Source organism: Chiroxiphia lanceolata, chromosome 23 (assembly GCF_009829145.1).
Source record: "Chiroxiphia lanceolata isolate bChiLan1 chromosome 23, bChiLan1.pri, whole genome shotgun sequence".
NCBI lineage: Eukaryota > Metazoa > Chordata > Aves > Passeriformes > Pipridae > Chiroxiphia > Chiroxiphia lanceolata.
This window is the reverse complement of record NC_045659.1, coordinates 277,524-302,905: the sequence shown is the minus strand read 5'-3', so window position 1 is coordinate 302,905 and position 25,382 is coordinate 277,524. Positions and strand designations below refer to the sequence as shown.

At 47.6% G+C, this 25,382-nt stretch overlaps 2 protein-coding genes across 2 annotated transcripts in view; both read left to right on the top strand.

Moving 5' to 3' along the window:
- The window catches only part of KMT2A (lysine methyltransferase 2A), a 41,159-nt gene extending 17,688 nt beyond the window's left edge, over positions 1 to 23,471 (top strand). Inside the window, 44 exon segments of the mRNA XM_032709668.1 lie at positions 289 to 402; positions 1,561 to 1,707; positions 1,955 to 2,050; positions 2,848 to 2,968; positions 3,729 to 3,842; positions 4,194 to 4,378; positions 4,958 to 5,096; positions 5,099 to 5,130; positions 5,958 to 6,068; positions 6,316 to 6,389; positions 6,875 to 7,068; positions 7,417 to 7,523; positions 7,662 to 7,799; positions 8,312 to 8,470; positions 8,760 to 8,877; positions 8,962 to 9,040; positions 9,292 to 9,452; positions 10,097 to 10,282; positions 10,908 to 11,333; positions 11,336 to 11,460; positions 11,462 to 11,719; positions 11,721 to 11,919; positions 11,922 to 12,007; positions 12,009 to 12,288; positions 12,291 to 12,464; positions 12,467 to 12,511; positions 12,514 to 12,549; positions 12,552 to 12,620; positions 12,623 to 12,646; positions 12,649 to 12,992; positions 12,994 to 13,980; positions 13,982 to 14,112; positions 14,114 to 14,375; positions 14,377 to 15,215; positions 15,506 to 15,586; positions 16,106 to 16,170; positions 16,551 to 16,721; positions 17,247 to 17,321; positions 17,579 to 17,753; positions 18,130 to 18,237; positions 18,634 to 18,667; positions 18,669 to 18,718; positions 19,107 to 19,236; positions 19,602 to 23,471. Coding sequence (XP_032565559.1) covers positions 289 to 402; positions 1,561 to 1,707; positions 1,955 to 2,050; positions 2,848 to 2,968; positions 3,729 to 3,842; positions 4,194 to 4,378; positions 4,958 to 5,096; positions 5,099 to 5,130; positions 5,958 to 6,068; positions 6,316 to 6,389; positions 6,875 to 7,068; positions 7,417 to 7,523; positions 7,662 to 7,799; positions 8,312 to 8,470; positions 8,760 to 8,877; positions 8,962 to 9,040; positions 9,292 to 9,452; positions 10,097 to 10,282; positions 10,908 to 11,333; positions 11,336 to 11,460; positions 11,462 to 11,719; positions 11,721 to 11,919; positions 11,922 to 12,007; positions 12,009 to 12,288; positions 12,291 to 12,464; positions 12,467 to 12,511; positions 12,514 to 12,549; positions 12,552 to 12,620; positions 12,623 to 12,646; positions 12,649 to 12,992; positions 12,994 to 13,980; positions 13,982 to 14,112; positions 14,114 to 14,375; positions 14,377 to 15,215; positions 15,506 to 15,586; positions 16,106 to 16,170; positions 16,551 to 16,721; positions 17,247 to 17,321; positions 17,579 to 17,753; positions 18,130 to 18,237; positions 18,634 to 18,667; positions 18,669 to 18,718; positions 19,107 to 19,236; positions 19,602 to 19,877 — 7,725 coding nt within the window. The 3' untranslated portion in view covers positions 19,878 to 23,471.
- A 323-nt stretch (positions 23,472 to 23,794) lies between these two features.
- On the top strand, positions 23,795 to 25,138 carry TTC36 (tetratricopeptide repeat domain 36). The gene is given in 4 exon segments (XM_032709671.1): positions 23,795 to 24,190; positions 24,443 to 24,543; positions 24,545 to 24,632; positions 24,704 to 25,138. Coding segments are annotated over 4 exon segments (567 nt in total). The 5' UTR covers positions 23,795 to 24,081; the 3' UTR covers positions 24,973 to 25,138.
- The last annotated feature ends 244 nt before the right edge of the window (positions 25,139 to 25,382 follow it).

The window sequence follows — 25,382 nt, the reverse complement described above, 5'->3', positions numbered from 1 at the left end:
TTTCATTTTTAGTAATAATTGTGCAATTGTGAAAAGCGTTGTCTTGTTCCTCAGGTTTGCTTTCCGTAGAAGGAAGGCTCTAGCAGGCACTGAGTGCTCTCAGCAGGAGCAGTGCCAAGGTGTGACTCCCAAAATACACTGTAAAGTAGAGGTAGACGTTGAAATTATTTCAGTTTGAGACTTCTTGATCACAGGCCCAGAATGTAAAAAAACAGCAATCATATGAGCACTTTGTACTGATGTTATATGCCTTGTTCTGCATGGTGATGTGTCCTTTTGTACTTTCAGGAGGACTGTGAAGTGGAGAATGTTTGGGAGATGGGTGGGTTAGGCATCGTCACCTCGGTACCTATTACTCCCAGGGTGGTGTGTTTTCTCTGTGCCAGCAGTGGACATGTGGAGGTAAAGCATTGTGTTCTGCTGTTGATGACTTAGTTACAGCACAGTGTTGTTACAAAAATAAATAAAAATTATAATGACTGTAATTCAGAAGAAATTAAAATAATACATGTAAATCTGTCCTTGCTAGAATTTGTCCCAAGATACTCAAGTGCAAGGTATTTAAAATCAGTTTAGAAACTTCTTCAGTGCTTACTTTGGAGGTGCATTAAGTGTGAAGAATAGCATATTTGAGAGCATCCATGTCTCTGAATTTTTGAACTCACATCTAATGTAATGCAGAAGCTTTGCTCTCTTTTAACTGGAAATAAGAAAGGCTGCCCTATGGTGCAAAAGGGCTTTAGGCAGCAATGACTTTCCCAGGTGTGTCTGTACCTGCAAAGAGCTGCAAACTGTTACAGAAACGTGACTGGAAAGCTTCTGGTGCTGCCTGAGGAGCTGGACTGAGATGTGTTAAATGCATTTCCAGGTGTAGATAGGTGCCTTCTGAGCATCTTCAGACCAACTGACCTGGGAAAGTGATAACTCTAGGAAAGTCTGGGTTCTGGTGAGTGGACAGTACTAGGGAAAAGGGGGTTAAGTTCTGGATGTGGACATCAGTGCACTTGAGGTCATGAAGGCCCAGTGGGGCATGGAGCCATCCCGTTTTCAGTCAGGGTGCTCCAGGCAACAAACAATTTCCGTGTCTCCTGTGAGCCTACAGTGTTCGTGCCCCGAGAGTGATTGTTTTTCCAATATGACCAGCCTTGTAGGGGATACAGAGAAATTAGAAGAGCTTTCTGATGGCCACCTGGGCTGAATGAAGATACTTTTTGTTCTGCATGTCCCTACTTTCTGCACTAAATGTGTCTTCTGGTACAGTTGGCTTGTGTTACAGGGAGGGAACAAGAGAGGGAGATCCTGAAGAACCCTGCAAGGCTTTGTCGATGCTCAGAGCACTTAGTTAGCAGGTACCAGACTCCTGGTGGCTGCGAGGTGTCCAGTCTGTATTTGGGTTTATCTGAAATACGCGCTCAGTTTCCCTCCTAAAATATGACAGTAGAAATGCTTGTTCTGTCAGTTGTAAAGCAGAATTCAAAGTAGTTTGGAGCACAAGGGGGTTTGTTTGGGAGCTTCAAGCAGCTTCTGCATTGCTAAAACCTGCTTCTCCCTCCCTTGCAGTTTGTGTATTGCCAGGTCTGCTGTGAGCCCTTCCACAAGTTCTGCCTGGAGGAGAGCGAGCGGCCCCAGGAGGACCAGCTGGAGAACTGGTGCTGCCGTCGCTGCAAGTTCTGCCACGTGTGTGGGAGACAGCACCAGGCCACCAAGGTACCCCAGAACTGCTGGGAGACCCAGCAACACCCCCACTGGTCCCAGAGCTCCTCTTGCTCCAGAACTTGGCGAGGAGAGCTGAGGGGCAGAGTCTGCGCACTGGGGAGGAGACCTCTCGAGTTGCTCCAATGGAGTTTCTTTCTTGTGCCCCAAATGGGGGATTCAATAAAAAATTAAAATGTCCAGGACTTTGCATACCTTTGCAGGGTCTCTGTTCCAATACTTTTTCCCTTTGTTCTTGTAGCAATTGCTGGAGTGTAACAAGTGCCGAAACAGCTATCACCCTGAGTGCCTGGGCCCAAACTACCCAACCAAACCCACCAAGAAAAAGAAAGTTTGGGTGAGGCATTTTAATTTCTTTTTTGGAAAATTCATTTATTGACTGATCATAATGCGCCAGAGCTCTGCAGAGCTCTGATGCAATTGCTCAGCTTTTCAAGCCAAGGTGCCTGTTGCATCGGAAGGTACATTTGGAAACAGATAACGAGGTGGCTGGTTGATAAGATGTTCTGAACAAACAGGGTTTTTAAAGAGGTTACACCTTTTTTTAGTTGTAGTAGGTCTTCTGATCATAGTAAGTCTTTTGATCATAGTCCCATAAAGTGGAAGAAGCTCTTTAGAATGGAAGCATTTACCTTGTTAACAAACCTGTTGATATTGGTGTTGAGAGACAATTTGGATTAATGTCCTAATTTGCATCTTTCAAGCTTTTGTTCTAAACAAGTGCCAATAGTGTGTTTCTTACTAGGAGTTTGTAGGTGTTTTCTACTACGATACATAAAGTTTGTAAACTTTTAAAAGAAGACTTTGTATTTTAGATCAGAAGAAATGCCACAACTACATATGCTGTTTTATGTGAGGGAAAGGTGATATTTTCTTCAATGCAAATATGAAGGACAGAAAAACTATACTGCAATTTGGTTTAATGTTTTTTCTTGTTGCATTATTACCATCTTACCATAAAAGGAGTGAGCTGTGTTCTTTTTGGTGAAAATTTCAGCATTTGAAACTCCTTGTTCTGTTGGATGAGTTCTCAGTGCTCGTTAAATAAAATTATGAAATGTGTTGTTTGCACAGAAAGCACAGGAACTGCTGGATAAAAGCACGTAACTCTTGCCAAATGCATTCTTTTTCCAGATATGTACCAAATGTGTTCGCTGCAAGAGCTGTGGATCAACAACACCAGGCAAAGGGTGGGATGCACAGTGGTCTCATGACTTCTCCCTGTGTCACGATTGTGCCAAACTCTTTGCTAAAGGTACATAAAGTTGTGACTCTTTACAGCAGGAGCCTCCTCAGCTGCTTAGTTTTGAATCAGTCAGTGTCAGTATGAGTGAGCAGAGGGCCAACATGACAGCTGAGCTTGGCACAGTCCAGGCAGCAGTGCAGGCTGGTTAAGGTCAAGCCTGAAAGAGCATGTAACAGTTCCTGTCAAAGCCAGGATCTTAGAGCATGCAGTGGCTCACCGAAGTCACCACTGCTTTATTGTCAGAGTTTGGGGCTTTCAGCATGTAAACTCTGTGCCATATGAAGGAATTATTACACACCTGTTAGCCCAGGATTTCAAGTAGCAGTTGAGGAAAAGACATTTTAAAGTATTCTGGACTTAAAAGCAACAAAATTTCTGTTGTGAAGTGGTTGTTTCCTGTGTTAGTTGCTGTACATGATGCCTTTGAACCTCTAAGGGGCATTCTTGGGAAAAATCCCAGGATAGAAAATCTTAACTGTCCCACATAATTTCTTGTCTGTGTGTCATCTTTTTCCTTTCATTTTGCTCTTGCATATAATATTTTGTTAGTCTTACCACGCCCAAAAAATGGGCACCCAGCCATGGGATTCTAGAGTAGGCAGTGGTCTTTCAAAGTTATTTTTTGTAGCCTCCTGACAGTAGATGGGACTGTGCTGGCAGTTTACTGGGAAGGGTGTTCAGAGCTGCTTGGTGTACCAGGAAGTAACCACCCAGCCTTTAAGATGTGTGTGAAGTCCAAACTCCTGATGAAATCTGATTATGTTTGCAGGAAATTTTTGCCCTCTCTGTGACAAATGCTACGATGATGATGACTATGAGAGTAAGATGATGCAGTGTGGGAAATGCGACCGCTGGGTCCACTCCAAATGTGAAAACCTTTCTGGTAAGGAAATCCTCATCCCATCAGTACTAAAGAACACAGGGTAGTGATTAGATCAGAGCAATCCAGTCCTGGACTTTTCTACTAGAGTGTTACTTTAACACCCTCACTTGTTGTGACCTACCTGAAAAATACCTGTCAAGTTGGTGACAGGTAAACCAGTGCTAATACCAATGACATCCTGAAAGCACAGGACTTGCTTCAAAGGCAGTGTCACTCAGTTAGCTGCACAAGGGGCTTTTGTTACCTGAAAAGTGTTTCAGTTAGGAAGTAAGTGCAGGGCAGGGGGCTTTTCCCTGTATCCATTGTTCAGTGAAGTACTTCAGATGGTTATCTTATCTTCTTTGTCTCCAGATGAAATGTATGAGATACTGTCCAACTTGCCTGAGAGTGTCGCGTACACCTGCATTAACTGCACAGACCAGCATCCTGCAGAGTGGCGTCTGGCACTGGAAAAGGAGCTGCAGGTTTCCCTGAAGCAGGTTTTAACAGCCCTGTTGAATTCCAGAACTACCAGCCACCTGCTGCGGTATCGCCAGGTAAGCTGGAGCTTCTGTCCTCTTAGTGTTAGTCCAGCTTGTGATGTGCCTGGCATTCACTTGAGCTGTGGTATTGCTGTGCCTCTTCCTGCAGAAGTGTCTGCATCATATTTGGAACAACACATGCTGTGATTTATTTATATTTTTTCTTTCTTTTGTTCATTCCTATGGAAGCAAAGAAGTGGGTATCTATGATACAACTTGTGAAGCTGAAAAAATATAGGGTAAAGTTCTTCAAGGAATGGGAGGATTTTGCTCTGTGATGGTGAAGGTGTTTTTCTGACAGAAGAAGAGGATCTTAGTCTTGAAATATGCATTCAGAAATAAGACTTCTGAACAATGGGTTTGATTCTGATAGCTGATGGCTCTGCCCTGCTGTGCACCTTACAGATGATAGCAGGAAGCTGCTTAAGAGCTTTTCATTGTTCCTACATTTTGGACAGAAATTCAGAACTCGGGTCTCCTTTCATTCACATTACCGAGAATTTCTGGGCCAATAAATGTGCTTGGGAGTGTATCATGAGGAGCAGCTACATTTCAATAGCCAACATCCCTCTATCTCATTGCTGGTGTTCACAGGCAGCAAAACCACCTGATTTAAATCCTGAAACAGAAGAGAGCATCCCATCCAGAAGCTCTCCTGAGGGTCCCGATCCTCCTGTCCTAACAGAAGTCAGTAAACAGGAGGAGCAGCAACCTCTGGATCTGGAAGGAGTGAAAAGAAAATGGATCAAGGAAGTTACACATCTGTGGTATGTCAAAGTTTTCATGTTCCACTCTATTATGTTATAGACTCTGTGAATTGCTTTATGACCTGTGGTGTTTATAACTGAGCAGGCTTAAGCCTTTTCTTCAGGAACACGGAAACAGGTTATCGTGCTGCTAAAAATAATTCTGGCTGGCACTGATGTTGATGTTGGCCCAGAGACAAGTAATTGATGCTGTTGTAGGGCTCTCTGTAACCAGCAGTGATACTTGGTTAGACCCCATTTGCTCTTAGTCAGGTGTTTATGTAGATGGAAACAGGACAGGTCATCCTTTATGTGGAAATTTTGACTGAAGGCCTGGTCCAATAGCTCTGCTGCTGTCAGTTAGCTGAAAAGGAAGGAATTCATGGGTGAAGGGGTGACTTATTCAAGGGTCAGTTACAGAAAATGCTAGTGTTGAACAAATCAGTTCTCTTTGCAGAGACCAGCCTTTTACTTTTTTTCCCCTACAGAATCTGTAATCTTTGAGGAACACTGTATATTGCAAAGTGCTTGACAAATGTTGATTGTGCCAGATTTTGACCAAATCCTTCTGAGGTAGCCAGTTTAGTGGATGCAAAACTGGTCAGAAGTCAGCTCCTTGTAGAAGGAAGAAGTGAACAGTTGTGAGTGTAGCAGCTCTGCCAGCCAGTTTGCAAATGTAGAGGGCTGCTTGATTCTTCACAGCCAAATTCTCTTTCTGCTTTTAAGTCATGCTCTTGTCCAATCTGATAGTCATCTAGATGCTCACTTGATGCCCTAAAGGATTAGTGGATGGTGTAGCTGTGCAGAAGACAATCCTGTTAATGTGAAGTTTTGTGGGTTTCTTACAGTTGGATTTTAGTGATGACATTGTGAAGATAATTCAAGCAGCCATTAATTCTGATGGTGGGCAGCCGGAGGTTAAGAAAGCCAACAGCATGGTCAAGTCCTTCTTTATTCGGGTGAGATGGGCTACAGTTATTTTGAAATCTGCTTGGTATCCTACCACTGCTTGTTGCTGTTGGAGTCCAAAGGGCCATCACACTTGCCCTTGCTTGGGTCTTTCCAGGAATAAAATAATACATTGTCAGAGTTGTTGATGTGAATGAAATGTTACTAGTTGTGCATTTACAGTAGGTCTTGGCTGAATGTCTTTGAATTTTTGGGTATGTTGTCTAACTTTTCTAATGACTTGTTGTTTTCCTTTAGCAAATGGAGCGTGTTTTTCCATGGTTCAGTGTAAAAAAGTCCAGATTTTGGGAGCCAAATAAAGTAACAAGCAAGTAAGTAACTGTTCTGTATCCGACTGTGACACCCTGCTGTTTGCCAGCTGTCCAAGCAAAACGTATTGAGAGAGCCTGTTTGTGGGGTTGGGATTTCTGGTTTTCTTTTTTTTTTTTTTTTCCCTGGGAAGTTACACATTAATCCCATTCCCAAGTTTTGTACATGCTTCCTTGTTCTAAAGCAGGACACTTTTTAGAACTATTTACAACTATTTAAAACTAGGTATTACTGTGTGTTGACTTGTCAGTCCTGTCCTTCCTTCTCTCTCTTCCTTCTCACACCCCTGTTTGGGGTGGCTCCCCTGCACCTGTTACCCTCCAAAGAAACAGACACTCATATCACAAACCTTAAAATGTGAGTGGTCACAGCCTGTAGGTAATTAAATGAGTTATTAGAGGGGGAGATGTCAGGTAGGCCCTGGTAGCCAGGGCACAAGGTCCTCCAGTGCAGCCGGGTGTGACACTGACTCCTTGCTCCATCTCAGCAGTGGTATGTTGCCAAACGCGGTGCTGCCCCCGTCACTCGACCATAATTATGCTCAGTGGCAGGAGCGTGAAGAGAACAACCGCACTGAACAGCCCCCTCTGATGAAGAAAATCATTCCAGCTCCAAAACCCAAAGGTCCTGGAGAGCCGGATTCACCAACTCCTCTACATCCTCCTACACCTCCCATCTCTGGTAAGAAAACCAATGGCAGCACTGCCAATCCTGAACCCGAAGCACTTTGGTCCAAAGCTCCTCATAGTAAAGGGAGGGTGGTATTAGTTCTGAATGCAACTGTCTTGAGACCTCTGTGACCTGAAATCATTCGGAGGCTGTTACCCACAAGGTGTTTCTGAGCTAAGCTTGGACGCAGGAATACTTTTGCCCCTGAATGAGGGCTATGTGGAGGCTGATGTGTGCTTTGCTTTCCAAGCTGGCTATGGAAAACTCTTTTACCCTGTTCTCTTACTGACAGTCTCTCCAGATGAATTTTTGCCTTCCTGAATTTCAAGAATGAACACTGTTCTCTCTTTTAACTCTAAGGCTCTGACAGAAGCAGAGAGGATAGTCCTGAACTGAACCCACCTCCAGATGTAGAAGACAACAGGCAGTGCGCATTGTGCCTGAAATACGGTGACGACAGTGCTAATGTGAGTATGTGCCACGTGCCCATTTCCATAGGAGCCCATTTAAGCAGTGCTGTAGGTTTGGTACTGTGGATAGGCAGGACAGGGTTTATGCATGTGTCTCATAGAAATTTGAAAAAAACATTTCCTTCCGTTCTTTAGGATGCCGGGCGTCTTCTCTATATTGGCCAAAACGAATGGACACATGTGAACTGTGCTTTGTGGTCAGCAGAAGTGTTTGAAGATGATGATGGTTCTCTGAAAAACGTGCACATGGCTGTGATCCGGGGAAAGCAGCTGGTGAGTACAAGCAAAAAACATTTCATTAAACTTCACTCTGATTTAGAATCACAGAACCAAGACAGGAGCCCAGCTAAAAGATGCCTTGTGTGTGTGTTTGTTCTGCTCTGTCCTTTCTTGCAGTATTTTTTTAACACTATAACAGTACTGAATGAAGGTATTTGAAAAGTTGTTTTATCATTGCTCAGTTCAGAAATATTGTGGAGATAAAGTGGAGCTTGCAAATGTGAGAGTTGGATATGGAGCTGAAGCAGGAAAGTCTGAGGTCTGGAGAAACCAGTCCACAAATGCAAAAGTTCTTCTGTGTGAGGGATCCTTCTTCCTCTTACCTCCTCCTCCATGTCTCGCTTTTGCGTGTGAGTCACTGTAGTGAAATGGAACGACAGTGAAGTGGGAGATCAGGCATTAGTCTAAACTTCTGTCTGTGCCAAAAAAACAACTGACAACAGTAATGGTGGTCCTGTTTTAGAAGAGATTAAATTTTAACTTTTTTTTTTTTTTTGCTTTTGCAGAGATGTGAGTTCTGCCAGAAGTCAGGCGCCACAGTAGGCTGCTGCCTCACTTCCTGTACCAGTAACTATCATTTCATGTGCTCACGAGCCAAGAACTGTGTCTTTCTGGATGATAAGAAAGTTTACTGCCAGAGGCATCGTGACTTGATCAAAGGAGAGGTGAGATGCTTCTGTCCTGGTCTGCCTCACACTCTGAAGGTGGGGTTAGCCTGTAACTATGAGCACTTTTTAGAAGTTCATGTTGAGTGTGTTCCTCGCTAATGAGGGCTGAACCGCAGTGCTCTTCGAAAGATGTCAGTGGTACAACTGGCCTGGGGCAGTTTGGCAAGTAGTGCTGTGTGGCAGTTCAAAAACCAAAAGACCAAACTGAGGATTGAGTAGGGCAGGCTGCATAGAGTACATGTGGTGGTTCCTTTAATGAGTACTTTTTTGTGGTTTCTTTTTCCAGGTGGTTCCGGAGAATGGGTTTGAAGTTCTTAGGAGAGTTTTTGTGGACTTTGAAGGGATCAGTTTGAGAAGAAAATTTCTTAGTGGCTTGGAACCAGAGAACATCCACATGATGATTGGTATGATCTAGTCTCTGGATACTTGATCCACCTTTGGTGCTGGAATGTGGTTCACAGAACTGTTCTGTTCCTCTCTCTGCTCAGGTTCAATGACAATAGACTGTTTAGGAATTCTGAATGACCTCTCAGACTGTGAAGATAAGTTGTTTCCCATTGGCTATCAGTGAGTATAAACTGTTTCCTGATTTGATGTCTTTCAGTATATTTCATGCCAAACCAGAACTGAAATAACATTTGGGAAAATTGACTGTAGCTTTCCTACACTGTTGAAGAATCTCTGATTAAGCTGGGTGTGCAGCATGTTTTGCCAGGAGGCCTTTGGCCCATGTAGTTTTGAGAAACTGAAAATTTGAAACAAGAATGAGGTTCAGTCAACTGTTGATTAAATTACTTTATGTTTGGATTATCTTCCAGGTGCTCCAGGGTGTACTGGAGCACAACAGATGCCAGGAAGCGCTGCGTGTATACCTGTAAGATCATGGAGTGCCGACCTCCAGTCATAGAACCTGACATTAACAGCACTGTAGAGCACGATGATAACAGAACAATTGCCCATAGCCCAGTTTCCCTTACAGGTAATCTTTTAAGGACTTTATAGAAGTATATTCTCTGTTTTGCCACAGTGCATCTCTTAAACAGATTTGGACTAGAATCCACTTCAGGCTTCCAAATTATGTTACAGCATCTTAAGACTTTAAGGTCCTGAGTGTACTGCTAACTTTGAAAACTTCAGCCAAACAAACACTGCTGCAGGGATGGTTTCTAGTCTACAGCTTATAGAATTTTCTAGTGATCTAAAACTTCAAACTGTACTTGAAGTGTCAGTGTTGGTCTGTAATATGGGGGCTCAATACAATGTTGAATAGTCATATTGTGCTGCTTAAGTATTTCCAAATTGTTTTCATGTATCCCAGGGTAAAGCAGTGAAAGGTTTTTAAAACATTTATAGTTGTCATTGTCAACATAGAATTCTAAACTCTATAAATACATAGTGGAATTTGATGTGTAAGCTGAGCATTAATGTATTGCTACAAGTATTTGAAAATGTTCTTATGAGAAGAAACCAGGTATTATCTGATGGCAGATCTTTGACTTTATGTTCATTTAACAAACACCCTGATTCTCAAAGTGGAACCCGATAGCAGTATACTTTATCAGGTCATAGCTTTTAGAGTTCAGTGATGGCTTATCCTGTTGTTTCTCTTTTATACAACAACAGAAACTCTACCGAAAGACAGCCAAAATACGCCTGAAATTGTAAACCCACCATCACCAGATCGTCCCTTGCATTCTCAGACCTCTAGTTCCTGTTACTATCCAGTGGTCTCAAAGGGCCCCAGGATCAGAGCGCCAAGTTATCCATCCACACAGAGGTCTCCTGGATCTAGGCCATTGCCCTCTGCAGGTATTTCTAGTGCTATTGACTTTGTTTTGAAAATATTTTTGTTTAGTTTGTGCCTTTTGTTTTGGCTTCCTTCAGAATGGGGTGTTACATTCTGTTTCTAGAGAAAGGAGTGAAATGGCAATAGGCTTGAGGAGAGGAAAGTTCTGACAATACACAGTAGAGATGGCTTGTTGAGAAATGTACAACTGACACAAACATTCCCCTGGGATAAAGAAACAGCATTTGGGCAGTATAGTAGTAGTGATCCAGAAGAGCTGTGATAAAAGTTAGGAACTTAACATCTCAGTTGGTATTTTCTGGAGAGAGTCAGAAATCTGGTATTGTAATTCAGTTTCTGTTTCTGTATGAATGACTCATGTTTTGTTTCAAACTGATGTTGAAAATTCCCATCTAAAGGTGAGGTACCAAACCCTGAGATGCAAATTTGTCAGCTCCACTTGGTGAATCCTGGTTGACAATATCCGGTTTTTAACACTTATCTCAAGTATCATCATTATGTTGGTGCTATTTGGCTGAAAGGTTTTGTTGGGTTTTAATTTCTTGTGTTTTATGTGAAGGAATAGGGTGTGCACTGATTGTGAAGGTTTCAGGTCATCTGACAGTCTTTCTTGCCTTCTTTTCTCAGGAAGTCCTACCCCAGTGACCCATGAAATAGTGACAGTAGGGGACCCTTTGCTGTCCTCAGGACTAAGAGCATTGGTTCTCGGAGACACAAGCACCTCTTCTTTGTCACAGCAGCAATCAAAACTCCGAATGGTTTCCCCTGCACGAGCTGGGAACACTTACTCCAGGCATGGTGTGTCTTCAGTTTCCAGCCTGGGGGCCTCTTCAGAACATGAACTGACCGTCAGAAGTACCGACCGCTTTGTGGGCTCGGTGAACACGGGTCCTCCTAGTGCTCCAGTTCAAAGTTGCTCTACCAGTTCAGGCTCCCAGAAAACAGCACCTACAACTGGAAGTAAAACTTACCAGCTGGATGCATCTCCATCTACGGAAGGGAAACATTCCAGCAGTTCAGATTTGATAGCCAAAGGTGCGCCTTCTAAGGGAGAGAAATGAAAGCGATGACCTCAAAGGACCCAGATTATTCAGCTCATACTTTTGTCCCTGGAGGAACCTCCAAAGTGTCCACTCAACCAACCAGTTCATCAGGCACAGAAGCGAATGTTAAAATAGGAAACCTTTCAAGAGTGTTCAGGATCATTTTCTTCCAAAGAAGCAATAGCCTTTCCACCTTTGCATCAGAGAGGCCCAAGGAAAGACAGAGATCAGCATGTGGAACCTGTACAGCCAGAGAAAACAACTGTGGCTGATGAGACAGATGCAAAGACCTTGAAGTCTGCTGGAGTAAACAGCAGATCCCCTGCAGCAAGTGAGCAAGTAGTTTCTGCCCCCAGAGAGAGGCGTCAGAAGGGCAAAAAGTTAATGAAAGACAGTTTTTAAAGAGAAGCATTCTCTGAAATCTCTGACAGAGTCAAGTCAAGCAGTAGGCAGTGATGAAGGAAACCTGAAACCAGAATTTGGCCATCAGGGCTTGGCAACTGAACAAATTAGCCAGAGGTTATGTAATAATATTCCTGCTGAAAAAGCTGGTGAGAAGTCTCCACCTTCACAAGGGCCATCTAAAGGGTCATCAGTGCAGGTGAAGCAGCCCCTAAGGAATCGCAGGCACCCAGAAAACGCACCGTTAAAGTCACTCTGACTCCTCTCAAGATGGAAAGTGAAAAACCAGTCTAAAAATGCACAGCAGGAAAGTGATGCCGAAACTCAGTCTGCTGGGGCAGACCTGGCTGCTCTGGCTGAGCCCTCCTTGGCTTCGGAAAGCCCAGAAGAGAACCCTGTAGTTCAGGGAAGCCCAAATGAAGCACCAGCACAGGAATCTCAAAATAACACATACGAAAATTTGCCCATTCAAGATAACAACTTGATGCTCCAGGATGGTGCTAAAGCTCAAGAAGAAGGCTCATACAAGCGGAGGTATCCACGGAGAAGTGCTCGGGCCAGATCCAAATGTTCTTTGGACTGACTCCTCTGTATGGTGTGAGGTCCTATGGAGAGGAAGACATTCCCTTCTACAGTAACTCAACTGGCAAGAAGCGGGGGAAGCGTTCTGCAGAAGGACAAGTGGATGGCGCAGATGACTTGAGCACATCAGATGAAGATGATTTATACTACTATAATTTCACAGGACAGTGGTTTCCTCGAACACAGAGGAGAGGCTTCCATCCCATAGTTATTCAGGGAGGAGGAGCAGTGCGATCTTCCAAAATCTCACAGCTAGACGGTGTGGATGATGGAACTGAAAGTGATACAAGTGTCACAGCAACAACCAGAAAAGTCACCAGGTAACTAAAAGGAGTGGCAAAGAAATGGGACAGAGAACTTGAAGATGGATAGAACTGAAGAAGCTGGAGAGAAAGTACAAGTCACCAAGAGCTCCACTGTCCACAAAACTGACCCCAAGATTGATAACTGCCACCCTGTGAGCAGGGTTAAAGCACAGGGTCAGGACTCACTGGAGGTGCAGCTGAGTTCATTGGAAACAGGCCGCAGGACTCACGCAAGCACACCTTCCGACAAGAACTTACTGGACACTTTCAACACAGAACTTCTGAAATCTGACTCTGACAATAACAACAGCGATGACTGTGGGAACATCCTCCCTTCCGACATCATGGACTTTGTACTGAAGAACACACCATCTATGCAGGGCGTTGGGAGAAAGTCCAGAGTCCTCATCATCAGAACTCCTGACGCTTGGAGAAGGTTTAGGTCTCGACAGCAACCGTGGCAAGGATATGGGTTTGTTTGAGGTGTTCTCCCAGCAGCTGCCCACTGCTGAGCCTGTGGACAGCAGCGTCTCTTCCTCTATATCAGCAGAGGAGCAGTTTGAATTGCCACTGGAGCTTCCTTCTGATCTCTCTGTTTTGACCACTCGCAGCCCTACGGTGCCCAGCCAAAATCACAACAGGCTCGCTGTCATCTCGGAGTCTTCTCTTTCCTCCTCGGGAGAGAGGTCAATGCTTGCCTTGCCTTCCACAGAGTCTGGGGAAAAGAGAGTGACAGTTACAGAAAAATCTGCCTCGGGGGAAGGCGATGCAGCTCTCCTGAGCCCAGGGGTAGACCCAAGCCCTGAAGGACACATGACTCCCGATCACTTCATCCAGGGTCACATAGATGCAGAGCATATAGCCAGCCCACCCTGTGGCCCCGTCGAGCAAGGGCACGGCAGCAACCAGGATTTAACAAGAAACAGCGGGACTCCGGGTATCCAGGTGCCGGTGTCGCCCACTGTTCCCCTCCAGAGCCAGAAGTATGTGCCAAACTCCACAGACAGTCCTGGCCCTTCACAGATCTCCAACGCTGCGGTGCAGACAACACCACCCCACCTCAAGCCACCCGCAGAAAAACTTCTGGTAGTCAATCAAAACATGCAGCCCCTGTATGTCCTCCAGACTCTACCCAACGGTGTCACCCAAAAGATACAGTTGACACCTTCTGTTAGTTCTGCACAGAGCGTGATGGAGAGCAATGCTTCGGTGCTGGGGCCCATGGGGAGCGGGCTCACGCTGACCACAGGATTAAATCCAAGCTTGCCTTCATCTCAGTCATTATTCCCTCCCACAAGCAAGGGTCTGCTGCCCATGTCCCATCACCAGCATATACATCCCTTCTCCACAGCTGCTCAGACTGGCTTCCCCACCCAACATCAGCAGTCCTTCGCCAGGTCTTCTGATTGGGGTGCAGCCACCTCCCGATCCTCAGCTCTTAGTGTCCGAAGCTAGTCAGAGGACAGACCTTGGTACCACTGCTTCTGCACCAGCTGCTGCCTAGGCAAGAACGGCCCATATCTCGTCTGCAGTCACGGAAGAACAAGAAGCTGGCTCCCTCCGGAACCGCTTCTGCTATAACTCCTCCTGACATGGTCTCTAACATGACCTTAATTAATTTTGCTCCTTCCCAAATTTCCAACCACCCACTGGATTTGGGAACCATTGCGAATTCAACATCCCAGAGAACTGTCCCCAATATTATCAAAAGGTCCAAGTCTGGTGTCATGTATTTTGAGCAAACATCTTTGCTCCCACAAGGTTGGGACCACTACTGCAGTCAGCACGTCTCCCAGCGTTATTGGTCCAGATGCTAGTCACCTCCCAGCAGGGCCTGTATCGGGCCTGACATCGAGTTCCTCAGTGCTGAACGTTGTATCCATGCAGGCCACAGCAGCCCCTACTACTGGTGGGTCAGTTCCTGGTCATGTTCTGGACAAAGTTTCTGTAACATTAACAAGCCCTGGATTATTAGGGGACCTTGGTTCGATAAGCAACCTCCTGATTAAAGCTAGTCAGCAAAGCCTTGGTCTTCAGGAGCAGCACATGACTTTACCACCAAGTTCTGGGATGTTTTCACAACTGGGAGCATCTCAGACTCCATCTACAGCAGCCATGACAGCTGCATCAAGCATTTGTGTTCTGCCTTCAGCACAGACAATGGGCATGACAGTTGCTCCATCATCTGCTGACCCAGAAGGCTCGTACCAGCTTCAGCACATGACACAGCTCTTAGCCAGCAAAACTGGGGTTGCTTCCTCCCAACTGGACCTTAGCACGGCTTCGGCAACAACGCAGCTGTCGAGCTTTCCACACCTGGTTGATGCTCCAAACAACACTGGACTCGAACAAAGCAAGGCTTCCTCATCGGTGATGCATGCCAGCTCAGCATCTCCGGGAGGCTCCCCATCACCTGGGCAGCAGTCTGCAAGTAGCTCCGTGCTGGGTCCCACAAAAATGAAGCCAAAAATCAAACGCATCCAGCCACTGTTAGACAAAGGGAATGGAAAGAAGCACAAAACTTCTCATGCGTGGGCCGGTTCTTCTGAAGTTCATGCTTCCGACAGAGGGGCTGTTGCTGTACCCCAGGTCTTGGCTACAGGGTAAGAGGAGAGTTTGGGTTTGCTCATCCCTGAGTTTTTTTAAACAATATGAGAAAGAATCTCACACTAGTTTCTCCAGCAAATTCTTCAAGTGAAGGCAAATTGTGAAGTGCAAGCTTTGATTCTGATGTAGTGCTGGAAGTGTGATCTGGTTCCTCATATCACAGGAGCAGCTGTTACTACTTGTGTAGTTCTGTGGAACTGGTGGATCTGTTCCTGCTTTCCAGTCTTCTTTAGAGCACACATGGCTTGGCAGGTATTTTGAATGTTCCCAAATCTTTTTCTTCCAGGACTCCTGCTATGAAGGCAGATGCGCAGGATGCAGCAAGCGTAGATCAGCCATTGCAGAAGCCATGTGGGCAGTCTGCAGGGTAAGGGATGAACAGACCTTTCTGTGGGATTCTGCTCACTTGAGCTGAAGGATGTTTGTACAGAGAATGCAGGGAGTCTGGCTTTCCTAGTTGAAATGTCTGAGGAGCTTTCAGTGGGGAGCACACTGTCATGTTTAGTTGCAATATGGAACCATTTTGCATTAAGCTGGGTGTAACTCTGGGAAGCTCAGTGCTTGCTGAGGAGACGCTCATGCAGCGATGCCTGATCGTGTGTTAGCACACACCTTATTCCTGAGTGGGGCTGACACAGAGCAGGTCATGGCCTGTGTGAAATTAGGCTGCTGCCCACAGACCAATAGAGGCTGTAGACAGAAATGCTACTGAGTAGAGTCTTTTTGTTTGCTCATTTCCAATTGAACTGGTGTCAGAATATTCGATCTGGAAGAAGGTTCTTTCTGTCTAGTTCTCAAGATTTCATAGACTACTGCTCAGGATTGGTGAGGAAATGAGGCTGGTTGTTGACTGTTTTTCTCCATGTTCTCTTCCTTCCCTCCCAAGGCAAATGGCAGCGCTCCCAGAGTCTCAATCAACACAGAACTCAGTAAATGAGCAAGAAAATGCAGGTACATCACTTCTTCAAAAACACCGAGTCTTGGGGTTCTCCAGGACCAGGAAAGTGGTGTTTGAAGTTTGATTTTTGTGTGTCTTGTTCTCTCAAGGAAAGGCTCAGAGATATAACTTGTGTTATTCTTGCTATGAAGGGAGGAAAGGTTTGTTTGCTATTAATAGGTCTTGGACAAATAGTTTTGTCTCTATTTTTAGTTTGTGAGAATTTCAGCATTTGAGATTTCACACTCTTATTTCGACACTCTAGAAGTTTTTCTTGGCTGGATGTACTGGTGAAAAGGCAAGTCAGTAAGGCATTTTCAGCTGTGGAACAACAGGTGGAAAAAGCATCATTATTCCCAGTTCCCATCTTCATACTGGCTCCTGTCTTTTCTAGGCTCAAAAGCTCTCGAGGAAGAAGAGAGCACTTTCAGCTCCCCTCTTATGTTTTGGCTTCAGCAAGAACAAAGAGGAAAGAGTGTCTTGGTGAGAAGAAACCAAAAAAAAGGTTTGGTTTTTGAGATCTCTAGTGATGATGGTTTTCAGATCTGCGCAGAAAGCATTGAAGGTGAGAACTATGCAGTGTTGGTTGTACTGATTTTAGCTGTCCTTACTAGAAGTAAAACTGTGACTTTTGAGGGCCTCCTACTTGCTTTTTTATAGATTAAAAAAAAGAGAAATCTCTTGGTTTACAGCCTAGAAACAAGCTTTGTTCCTGACCATGTCTGGATTCTATTTGTTTTTCTTTTTTTTTCAATGGAATATATTCAGTGAAATGTATGTTGCTGTCTCATTTTGTTTTATCAATTGACCAATGGTATTCAGCCTTAGTTTGTCAAGAAATAGGCAGTGTGGATCACACAATGGAGTATTGGGTATCCAGACTTTTCCTCCAGACCAGTTGTAGTATACCCTGCCTTCCCTTTATGCCAAAGTGAATTTTGGAGAGGATGAAGCAATTAAGATCTGAGGGTCTTAATTCATGCCCTGTGGAAGGTTGAAAACTTCACATTCTCCAATTAGTTTACTTAAATATGAGCACCCCAGTGCTCGAATACTCGGTCACTGTTTGTCATCTGTTTGTATGCTGCAGATGCCTGGAAGTCACTGACTGACAAGGTCCAGGAGGCCCGTTCGAATGCCCGCCTGAAGCAGCTGTCCTTTGCAGGTAACACCCTGCCCAGACAAACAGATGTCTCTGTGAGCATCTTGAGGTCTTAAGAGTTTCAATTCAGCTGCCACCTGATTTATGGAGGATAATTTCTTCCCAGTGGAAGGATTGGAAACTCTAACGTGGAATGCAGTAGCGAATGCAGTGCTGCTGTGACAGCTGTGTAGTGCCCCTGCTGTCTGTGACAAGCTGCTGTATCTTCCTGCTCCAAGTCTGCACTGACAGTGTTTGTTGTGCTCTATTTCTTATTCCAGGTGTGAATGGTTTGAGGATGCTGGGGATTATCCATGATACTGTCGTGTTCCTGATTGAGCAACTGTACGGAGCAAAGCACTGCCACAACTACAAGTTCAGATTTCACAAGCCAGAGGAGGCCAATGAACCTCCTCTGAACCCACATGGCTCTGCTCGGGCCGAAGTCCACCTGAGGCAAGTGTGAGTTTGTTGACGTTGGGGTTAGCGGCCCGTTGGCTCAATAACTAATGCCATGGCAGGGCAGGAGCAACAAAGCTCCACAGCTCTAAAGCTCTTGGTTAAATGTTACCAACTGGCACGTGAAAATCAATTATTTGGCATCTTTGCAGTCTGCACATTTTCCTGTACCACTTGTGGCCTGTTGCTTGATTTAACAATGCTTTCCTGGCTGGAGTTGTTCTTGGGCTATGCCTTACCCTGATGCACAGGGGCTTTAAGAGAGGACAGAGTGGGGAAGGTGTGAGACAGCAAACATGTCAGACTGTTGTGGCAACCACATGTTTACTTTCAGTCAGTATAACAAACTCCCTTTGGTCTCTTTAAATTGCAGGAAATCTGCATTTGATATGTTTAATTTCTTGGCTTCTAAACACCGACAGCCACCAGAATACAACCCAAATGATGAGGAAGAGGAAGAAGTGCAGCTGAAATCAGCCCGGTATGCAGCAGGGTTTAAAGGTTCAAAGGGGAAAATAATGCTGTGGTGTTAAAGTGAGCAGATGGGGTTTAGTTATGCGTTGTGTGCTTTGATGGGTGTTTAAACCTTAAAAGCTGCCAAGAACTACCAGACATAGAGGTGACTCCTTCAATAGCAAGAGAGGTGACAGCTGAAGGTGACCATCAGACCACTCTGCCTTTGAATGTTTCTTTTCCTTGTAAAACAACGTGATGAGAATTTGGGGAGGAAATTATCTTTTACATATATATGAAAACACAGCATTTATTTTGATTGTGTTCTCTGTGGGCTGCAGTGTCACAGTGTCTGAATTAATCCATCTTGGAAAGTGCCTCAGATAATGTGTGGTTGTCACTTATTAGCACCTCTTTGTTCTAGGAGGGCAACCAGTATGGATCTGCCAATGCCCATAGCGCTTCCGGCACTTGAAGAAGACCTCCAAGGAGGCAGTTGGTGTCTACAGGTACGGTTTTGCTTTGGTACTGCTGCCTCTGGGATAGGAGACAGTGGAAACTGAAAACTTTCTGCAAAGCCAGACTGCAAAATGCAGGGAAAAAAGCAGGCTTGTGCTTTTTACCTCCTCCTTCTCCCTGCCCAAGTTATGTATTTAAAAAGTAATCCTCAGGACAAACCACTTGCTCCATGCTGGCTTACTTTGACAATAGCTGAGGTGTGTGCTCAGATGTGGGCAAAGAGACGTGGTGTTGTTCTTGTGAGTGTTCTGTTAGAGAAGGTAACAGTACCACGGTGGTCCTTGTCATGAATAACTTGTTTTCTGCAGCCTTCGCAATCTGATGTTCCTGAGCTTCGCTTGTCTCATTGAAATACTCACTTTTCTTGTTGCATTTTAGGTCTCCCATCCACGGGCGGGGCCTGTTCTGCAAGCGGAACATCGAGGCCGGGGAGATGGTGATCGAATATTCAGGCAATGTCATTCGCTCCATCCTCACTGACAAACGAGAGAAATACTACGACAGTAAGGTGAGTTTTGGGCTTTGTAGACGTTCTTAAAGAATTGGGGAGAACTAGAAAGTGGCTGTGAAGGTAGGACAGGCCTATATGAAAATTGTGTTTGGAACATCACAGATTGGGTTTACAGACTACCTGGGATATTTCCATTCTTGCTGGAGCTTTCGAGGCACTTCTGATTCCCTCCTGTGGGCTGGGCGGGGTCTCAGGCCAGTCTCAGTGAATGTGGGAACGAAATGATTCAGGTGGGAGCCCACGGGGCCCAGTGGAGAGAGGCTGCAGACACACACACAGGCTCAGCTTCGGAGCCAGGCTGTCTGCTGGGGTGGCTGTGCCTGCCCTGCCCACGCTGACCCTTCTCTGTCCTCCCTGTGCAGGGCATCGGGTGCTACATGTTCCGCATTGACGACTCTGAAGTGGTGGATGCCACCATGCACGGCAACGCGGCCCGCTTCATCAACCACTCCTGTGAGCCCAACTGCTACTCCCGGGTCATCAACATCGATGGCCAGAAACACATTGTCATCTTCGCCATGCGCAAAATCTACCGAGGGGAAGAGCTCACCTACGACTACAAGTTCCCCATTGAAGACGCCAGCAACAAACTGCCCTGTAACTGCGGCGCCAAGAAGTGCAGGAAGTTTTTAAACTAGAACATCCGTCAGCTGCAAGTGAGCCCTGGAGGGCCTGGGGCGAACCAAAGCTTCGAGTGAGCCCCTCTCTGGCTGCTTGGACAGGATGGAGAGGCTGGAAGCAGGAGTGAAGATGGGCTGGGCTCAGGGACCTGACTGGCGGCTGTGTTTGTCCGAGTCCACATCTTCATGTCTCGCATGTGCACACTCACCCTTGTGAGAGACACGGGGCGGCTGGAGAAGATCCTCAGCGTGGTTATGTTTTTGCTATTCTCATTTCCCCCTGCCCCCATATTTGTTTCTCAGCATGGGGCTAATGAGTGGGAGAGGGGAGGGGAGGTCAGCCCAGGCGCAGGGCAGCGGCCGTGGGTCCTGTCCCTTTTTATGTCCTGGCTCAGAGCTCTCCTCTGAGGGCTGAGTCAGCGGTTGGGTAGCACAGAGTTTGAGTGAGCTTTTCTCCTGGGAAGAGAGGCTGTGTCTTGCCAACAGTTCTCCCCCTGGGGACTGCGTGTCTGCAAAACACTATCTGTGAGCAGGAGGCTGCCCTGCCTGCGCAGGGCTCTGTGGCACAGCGGGCTGGCTCAGCTGCCTTCACAAGGAGAGCAGAACAGAGCAGCCCCCAACTAGACAGAAGGGAGTTTGGCTGGCACCTTGCTCTGAAATCCCTGCCTGAGAGCAGGGAACTCCTGGCATTCTTTGGCAGAGAGGGTTTGTGCCAACAGTTGGGGTACTGTAAATCTTTGCCAGCAAAGGCTCCCACTTCAGCACTTCCCTCCCTGGTCGTGTGGGAGGGAAGTGCTCCTCTCTGGATCTTGTCTCCAGCAGCTGGCATCCTCCTCTGCTCAGCAAGCTCCTGGCATTGCCAGCCAGCAGTGTCTTGGTCACCGTGGAGCTGGTCCAAGGGATTGGACAGAAGTCTTTAAGGAGAGAGGGGCGGTGCAAGGTGGCCCTGGACTCGGCCGCACACCGCTGTAGGGCAGGAGCTAGGAAGGAATGGTGTGGGGGCACCCGCTCTGCTCTGCCATGCCACACTGTCCCAGGGCCAGGGGGGCAGGCAGAGGAGTGACCCTGGGCACGTGCCTGTCGTGGTTCGTTGTCTGGGTGTCGTCACGTGTTCCACAAAAGGCACAGGAGGGGCACCAAAATGGAGCCAAAGTTCTCTGCAAAGACAAGGCCAAGCACCAGCCAGCCTTGTCCGCACAGCATCCCAAAACCCATAGGAAACATGTGAGGTGGTGGCTCAGGAGCCAGGCAGGGTCTGGGTGAGTCTAAGGACACCACCATCCTGGTTGGAGCGGCGTGAGTCCTCCCCACGGGGTCTGCCCTGCGCCTCAGCAAAACCTGAGAGAGAAGTGAGAGCCCCTGACAGCGACGACATTGGATTCTGCTCTGTTCTGTTTACAGTTTAGTATTTAAGGTTTTATAAATGTAAATATATTTTGTATATTTTTCTATGAGAAGCACTTCATAGGGGAAAGCACTTATGACGAGGCTTTTTAAACAGTGGTATTATCCTAATTAAGAGAATCTCTTTTTAATGATTTTTTTATTTTCATAGGACGGTTCTAGGAAATACCTGGCTGGACACAGTCTGAGCCTTTCTCCAGAGGGGGGGTTGCTTTAGTTTTGTTTTCTACTCTTGTTCTGCCTTTTTGACTTCAGTAACTGTCTCCAGGAGGGTTGGCTGGACCTTAAACTGTACTTGCCTGTAAGGATGGGGGCAGGAGGGAGAGCTGCCCAGCGTGGAAGGAGTTTGGCTCTGTGGGAGGACAGTCTGTGCCCCGGGCAGGAGGCGACTCCGCCTTGCTGTGCACTGGCCGAGGGTTTAAAAAAAAAAAGCGAGACCGAATGAGAGACCTGACCCTCGATGCCTCTTTTCTGGGACGAAAGAGGCCGGTCTGGGGCACGTGCCCCTCCTTCAGTCTCTCCCTCAAAGGCAGATGGGTTTTTCCGCAGAGAGGGGAAAGCAGGGAGTGCTCTCGCTTTCCTGAGCTGGCCCTGTGGGGTAGGTTGGTGGCTGTTCCAGGAGCCGGTGGGGTCCGAGGGCTGCTCTGAACCAGCACTGGCAGTTGGTGGGGAAGGGACCAGGAACACCTGCTGACTCCCCAGGTCTCTCAGAGGGGCACCCCGAATCTGCACCTCTCGGGTCTTGAGAATTCTTCCTCTGCCCTGAGAAGGAAAAAACAGCGCTTGGAGGGTCGTGACCTGCCGGTTTCCTTTCGTTATTGCACTGTGTGAGGATAATTTGGTGGTAACTGTTGAAAGCAAAGTCACATTGACGCTGCATTTGTTACTGAGATGATTTGATGCACTGACAGTTTGGGAACGCACATACCTTGAGGAGCCCAGAGAGTGCCCTGGGGATCTGGGCCCCGTGGCCCCGGGCATGGCTGCTCTCGGCCCTTTTCCTTCCCTGTTTCTGACGCAGGGTGAGGGCTCAGCCCTCCTTGCGGCGAAGCCCATGAATTTATCCCAGAGCTCAGCTCCGCCGCGCTGCTGCCGCCTCCCGATGTCCTGGCTGCGGGAGGCTCCGCTGGGAAGCGCTGCCCAGAGCCACCCCACGTGGGGAGAAGGGGGAAGGAGGGTCGAGGGAGCCCCCGAGGTCCAAGTGCCAGGCATCCTCCTCCCGCCGGGACCAGCCGAGCCGGCGGGCTGCCCGCTTTGCTGCTATTCCCGTCGCGGCTGCCCTGGCGGGAGCTGCTGTGGCCAGTGAAACTGTCTGTACCCCGGGGAGCTGTGCCCGGGCCCGTGGGGCAAGCGGCAGCAGGGCCGGGGCAGCCATGGCCGCGGGGGCTCAGCCTGCCCGCCCTCGCCCCAGCCGGTTGGGAGCACCCAGCTCCCCATGTATGAATGTATATTTTATAAGGACTGACACAGATCATGGTATCTGAAAATACTAAAAAAAGGAACCTTAGGGCGTTTATTTTCTTTGTACAAAGCGACATGGTTTTTTTTTAAAGGAGAAGCGGGTCATTGCAAAGGGCTGGGTATCTTTTCTTTCTGGTTTTCTTTCATTTCAAAGCAATACCAGGTTCTTCAGCAGGACGGTCTGTGCAGAATCATGCCATTCACCCATACACTGGTCCACTCTCAACACTCGCAAGTTTTTTTATAACTATAAATACAGTATATATAGGAACTAATATAGTAATGCACCGTGTAATGAAGCCTAGTTCAGTATCGGTCCATGGCTTTTAATTCTCTTAACACTATAGATAAGGATTGTGTTACAGTTGCTCACGGCGCTGGGAAAGCCTTGCTGCGCATTCCCGCTGGCAGCCAGGGCAGGGAGCCGGGAGCGGGTGGCTCGGCCTTTCCCGGCCCTTCTTGTTACAGTCAGTACTTGTACAACTTGGTTTCTTCCTTTCCTTCCTCTCGTTTTGGTTATGAATGTTGGGGTACCACCTGCATATAGGGAAAAATGTGCTCTGTGCTTTCCTGGTATCTTTTTAACGAGGTACAGTAGCTTTGTCTATCAGCCGAGAACTATACTTGTGGTGTTTCTTTTATTGAACTTACAGTCTCTTTAGTAACTACAGGTAGGTGAATAATTGTTTAAAAAAAAAAAAAAAAAGCTCTGCAAAGGCAAGGTTATGTTCTAGAAATACATTTCTTGACAACTTATCATGTATAACAAAACGTTTTTTTTTTTTCTTGTGTTCTTCCAAGCTTCTGGTTGTTTTTGTTTTTTTTTTAAAAAAAAAAAGAGGAAACGTGTCTAAAGTACATCAGTGTTAACTCCCTGCCACAGGGAAGAAGGAAATACTTTAATAGTTTAAAAAAATGCTGAAAGCTCTGCAAAAGACTGAATGTAAAAATAAAAAGTGTACATAGTTGTAAAAAATACAAAAAAAAACAAAGGAGTTTTTAAACATGTTTATTTTCTATGCACTTTTTTTTATTTAAGTGATAGTTTAATTAATAAACATGTCAAGTTTATTGCTGCAGAGGGCTGCTCTCCATTTCTTCTTGAGGATTGAGAAGCTGCTTCTCCTCCAGGAAATTCGCTGGGGACAGGAGCCCCTGGCCAGCACCGAGGGCTGCACGGGGTGTTTGGTGAGGAGCCCTCAGCTCCAGTGCACAGGGGGGGCACTGGCCGTGGGGCCTCACGCCTGGGCTGCAATAGGATGGGACAGAATGAGGTGGGGCTGGCAGTGTGAACATTAACCAACCCACAGCCTCCCCCTGGAGCCCCATCACAGGCCTCAGTGGCACAGAGGGCACCATGGCCACGGCGAATGACAGGGCTGTCCTGCAGACCATCTTTAACCCCAGCACCCCTTTTGGGGACATCCCAGGGTTGGATGAGGAGGAGGAGGACATCGAGTTGGAAGGTGAGGTGACACTGCACTGGGTTCTCACTGGAATTGGTGGCGGGGTTCCCATGGGGTGAGCCGGCAGGCAGGGAAGGAGGCTCTGCAGGCTGGGAGCAGCTCCTGCCTGAGGCTGGACCTCACCACCTGTCCTGTTCCTGTTCCTGTTCCCTCCCTGGACTGGAGGTGTAGGGTGGCACTAAGGCTTGCAGCCCACGGGGTGTCCTGGTGCCACCACTTCCTAGCCAAGGGCTCCTGTTTGCACTGCCACAGTGGAAGCTTTTCCATTGGAGTTGCTGGAGCAGGTCCGGGACCTGGAGCTGCAGGGAGTTTCTGCGGCTGAGTCGGGAGATGTGAGCACGGCCCTGAAGCGGTTTCAGCGAGGCCATTCGCCTGCTGCCTGAGCGCGCCTCGGGCTACAACAACCGGGCCCAGGCCCTGCGCCTGCGGGGGGACGTGGCAGGTGAGCAGCACAGGAGCGGGTGGTCCCCTGGTATCCCCACACCCCACCAACGCCCCTCTCCCCCTCACCAGGTGCCCTGCAGGACCTGGACACCGCCATCCGCCTGAGCCGTGGGCGCGGCCGAGCCGCCTGCCAGAGCTTCGTGCAGCGTGGCCTCATCCACCGGCTGCAGGCGCGGGACGAAGACGCTCGGCGGGATTTCGAGTGCGCGGCGCGCCTGGGCAGCGCCTTTGCCCGGCGGCAGCTGGTGCTGCTGAACCCCTACTCGGCGCTCTGCAACCAGATGCTCTGTGAGATGCTGGGGCGGCTGCGCAACCCCAATGGCACTGGGAGCGAGTGAGTGGGCGGGGTAGAGCCATGCTCCGAGGTGGCCTATAGGCAGGCACGTGTGTCAGAGATCCTGTTCCTCCTCCTGCCTGGTAGCCGGGGACGGGAAGTACCGAAGTGCCTTGCTGTTTGTGTCCTGCTCTGCTCCACTCCCAATAAACCTCCTCCTGTCCCTGGCACTTGGGCTCCTCTTGCGGCGTTGCGGGCGTTGTGCCGCGATTCCCGAGCGCGCACAGTCCCGCTGAGATGGGGGCCCTGGTGGGTGTGAGGCTGGGCCCCTCCGTTGAAGAAGGGAGATGGGGTGCACGGGAAGGTGCATCCCCTATCCCTCCCGGGTGCCGCTCTCGTGTGCGGCAGGCCTGCCCCGGCGGCTGCGCGCAGCGCTCCTGCTCGGGGGCGGCAGTTGCGGCGCCCGGCCAGAGG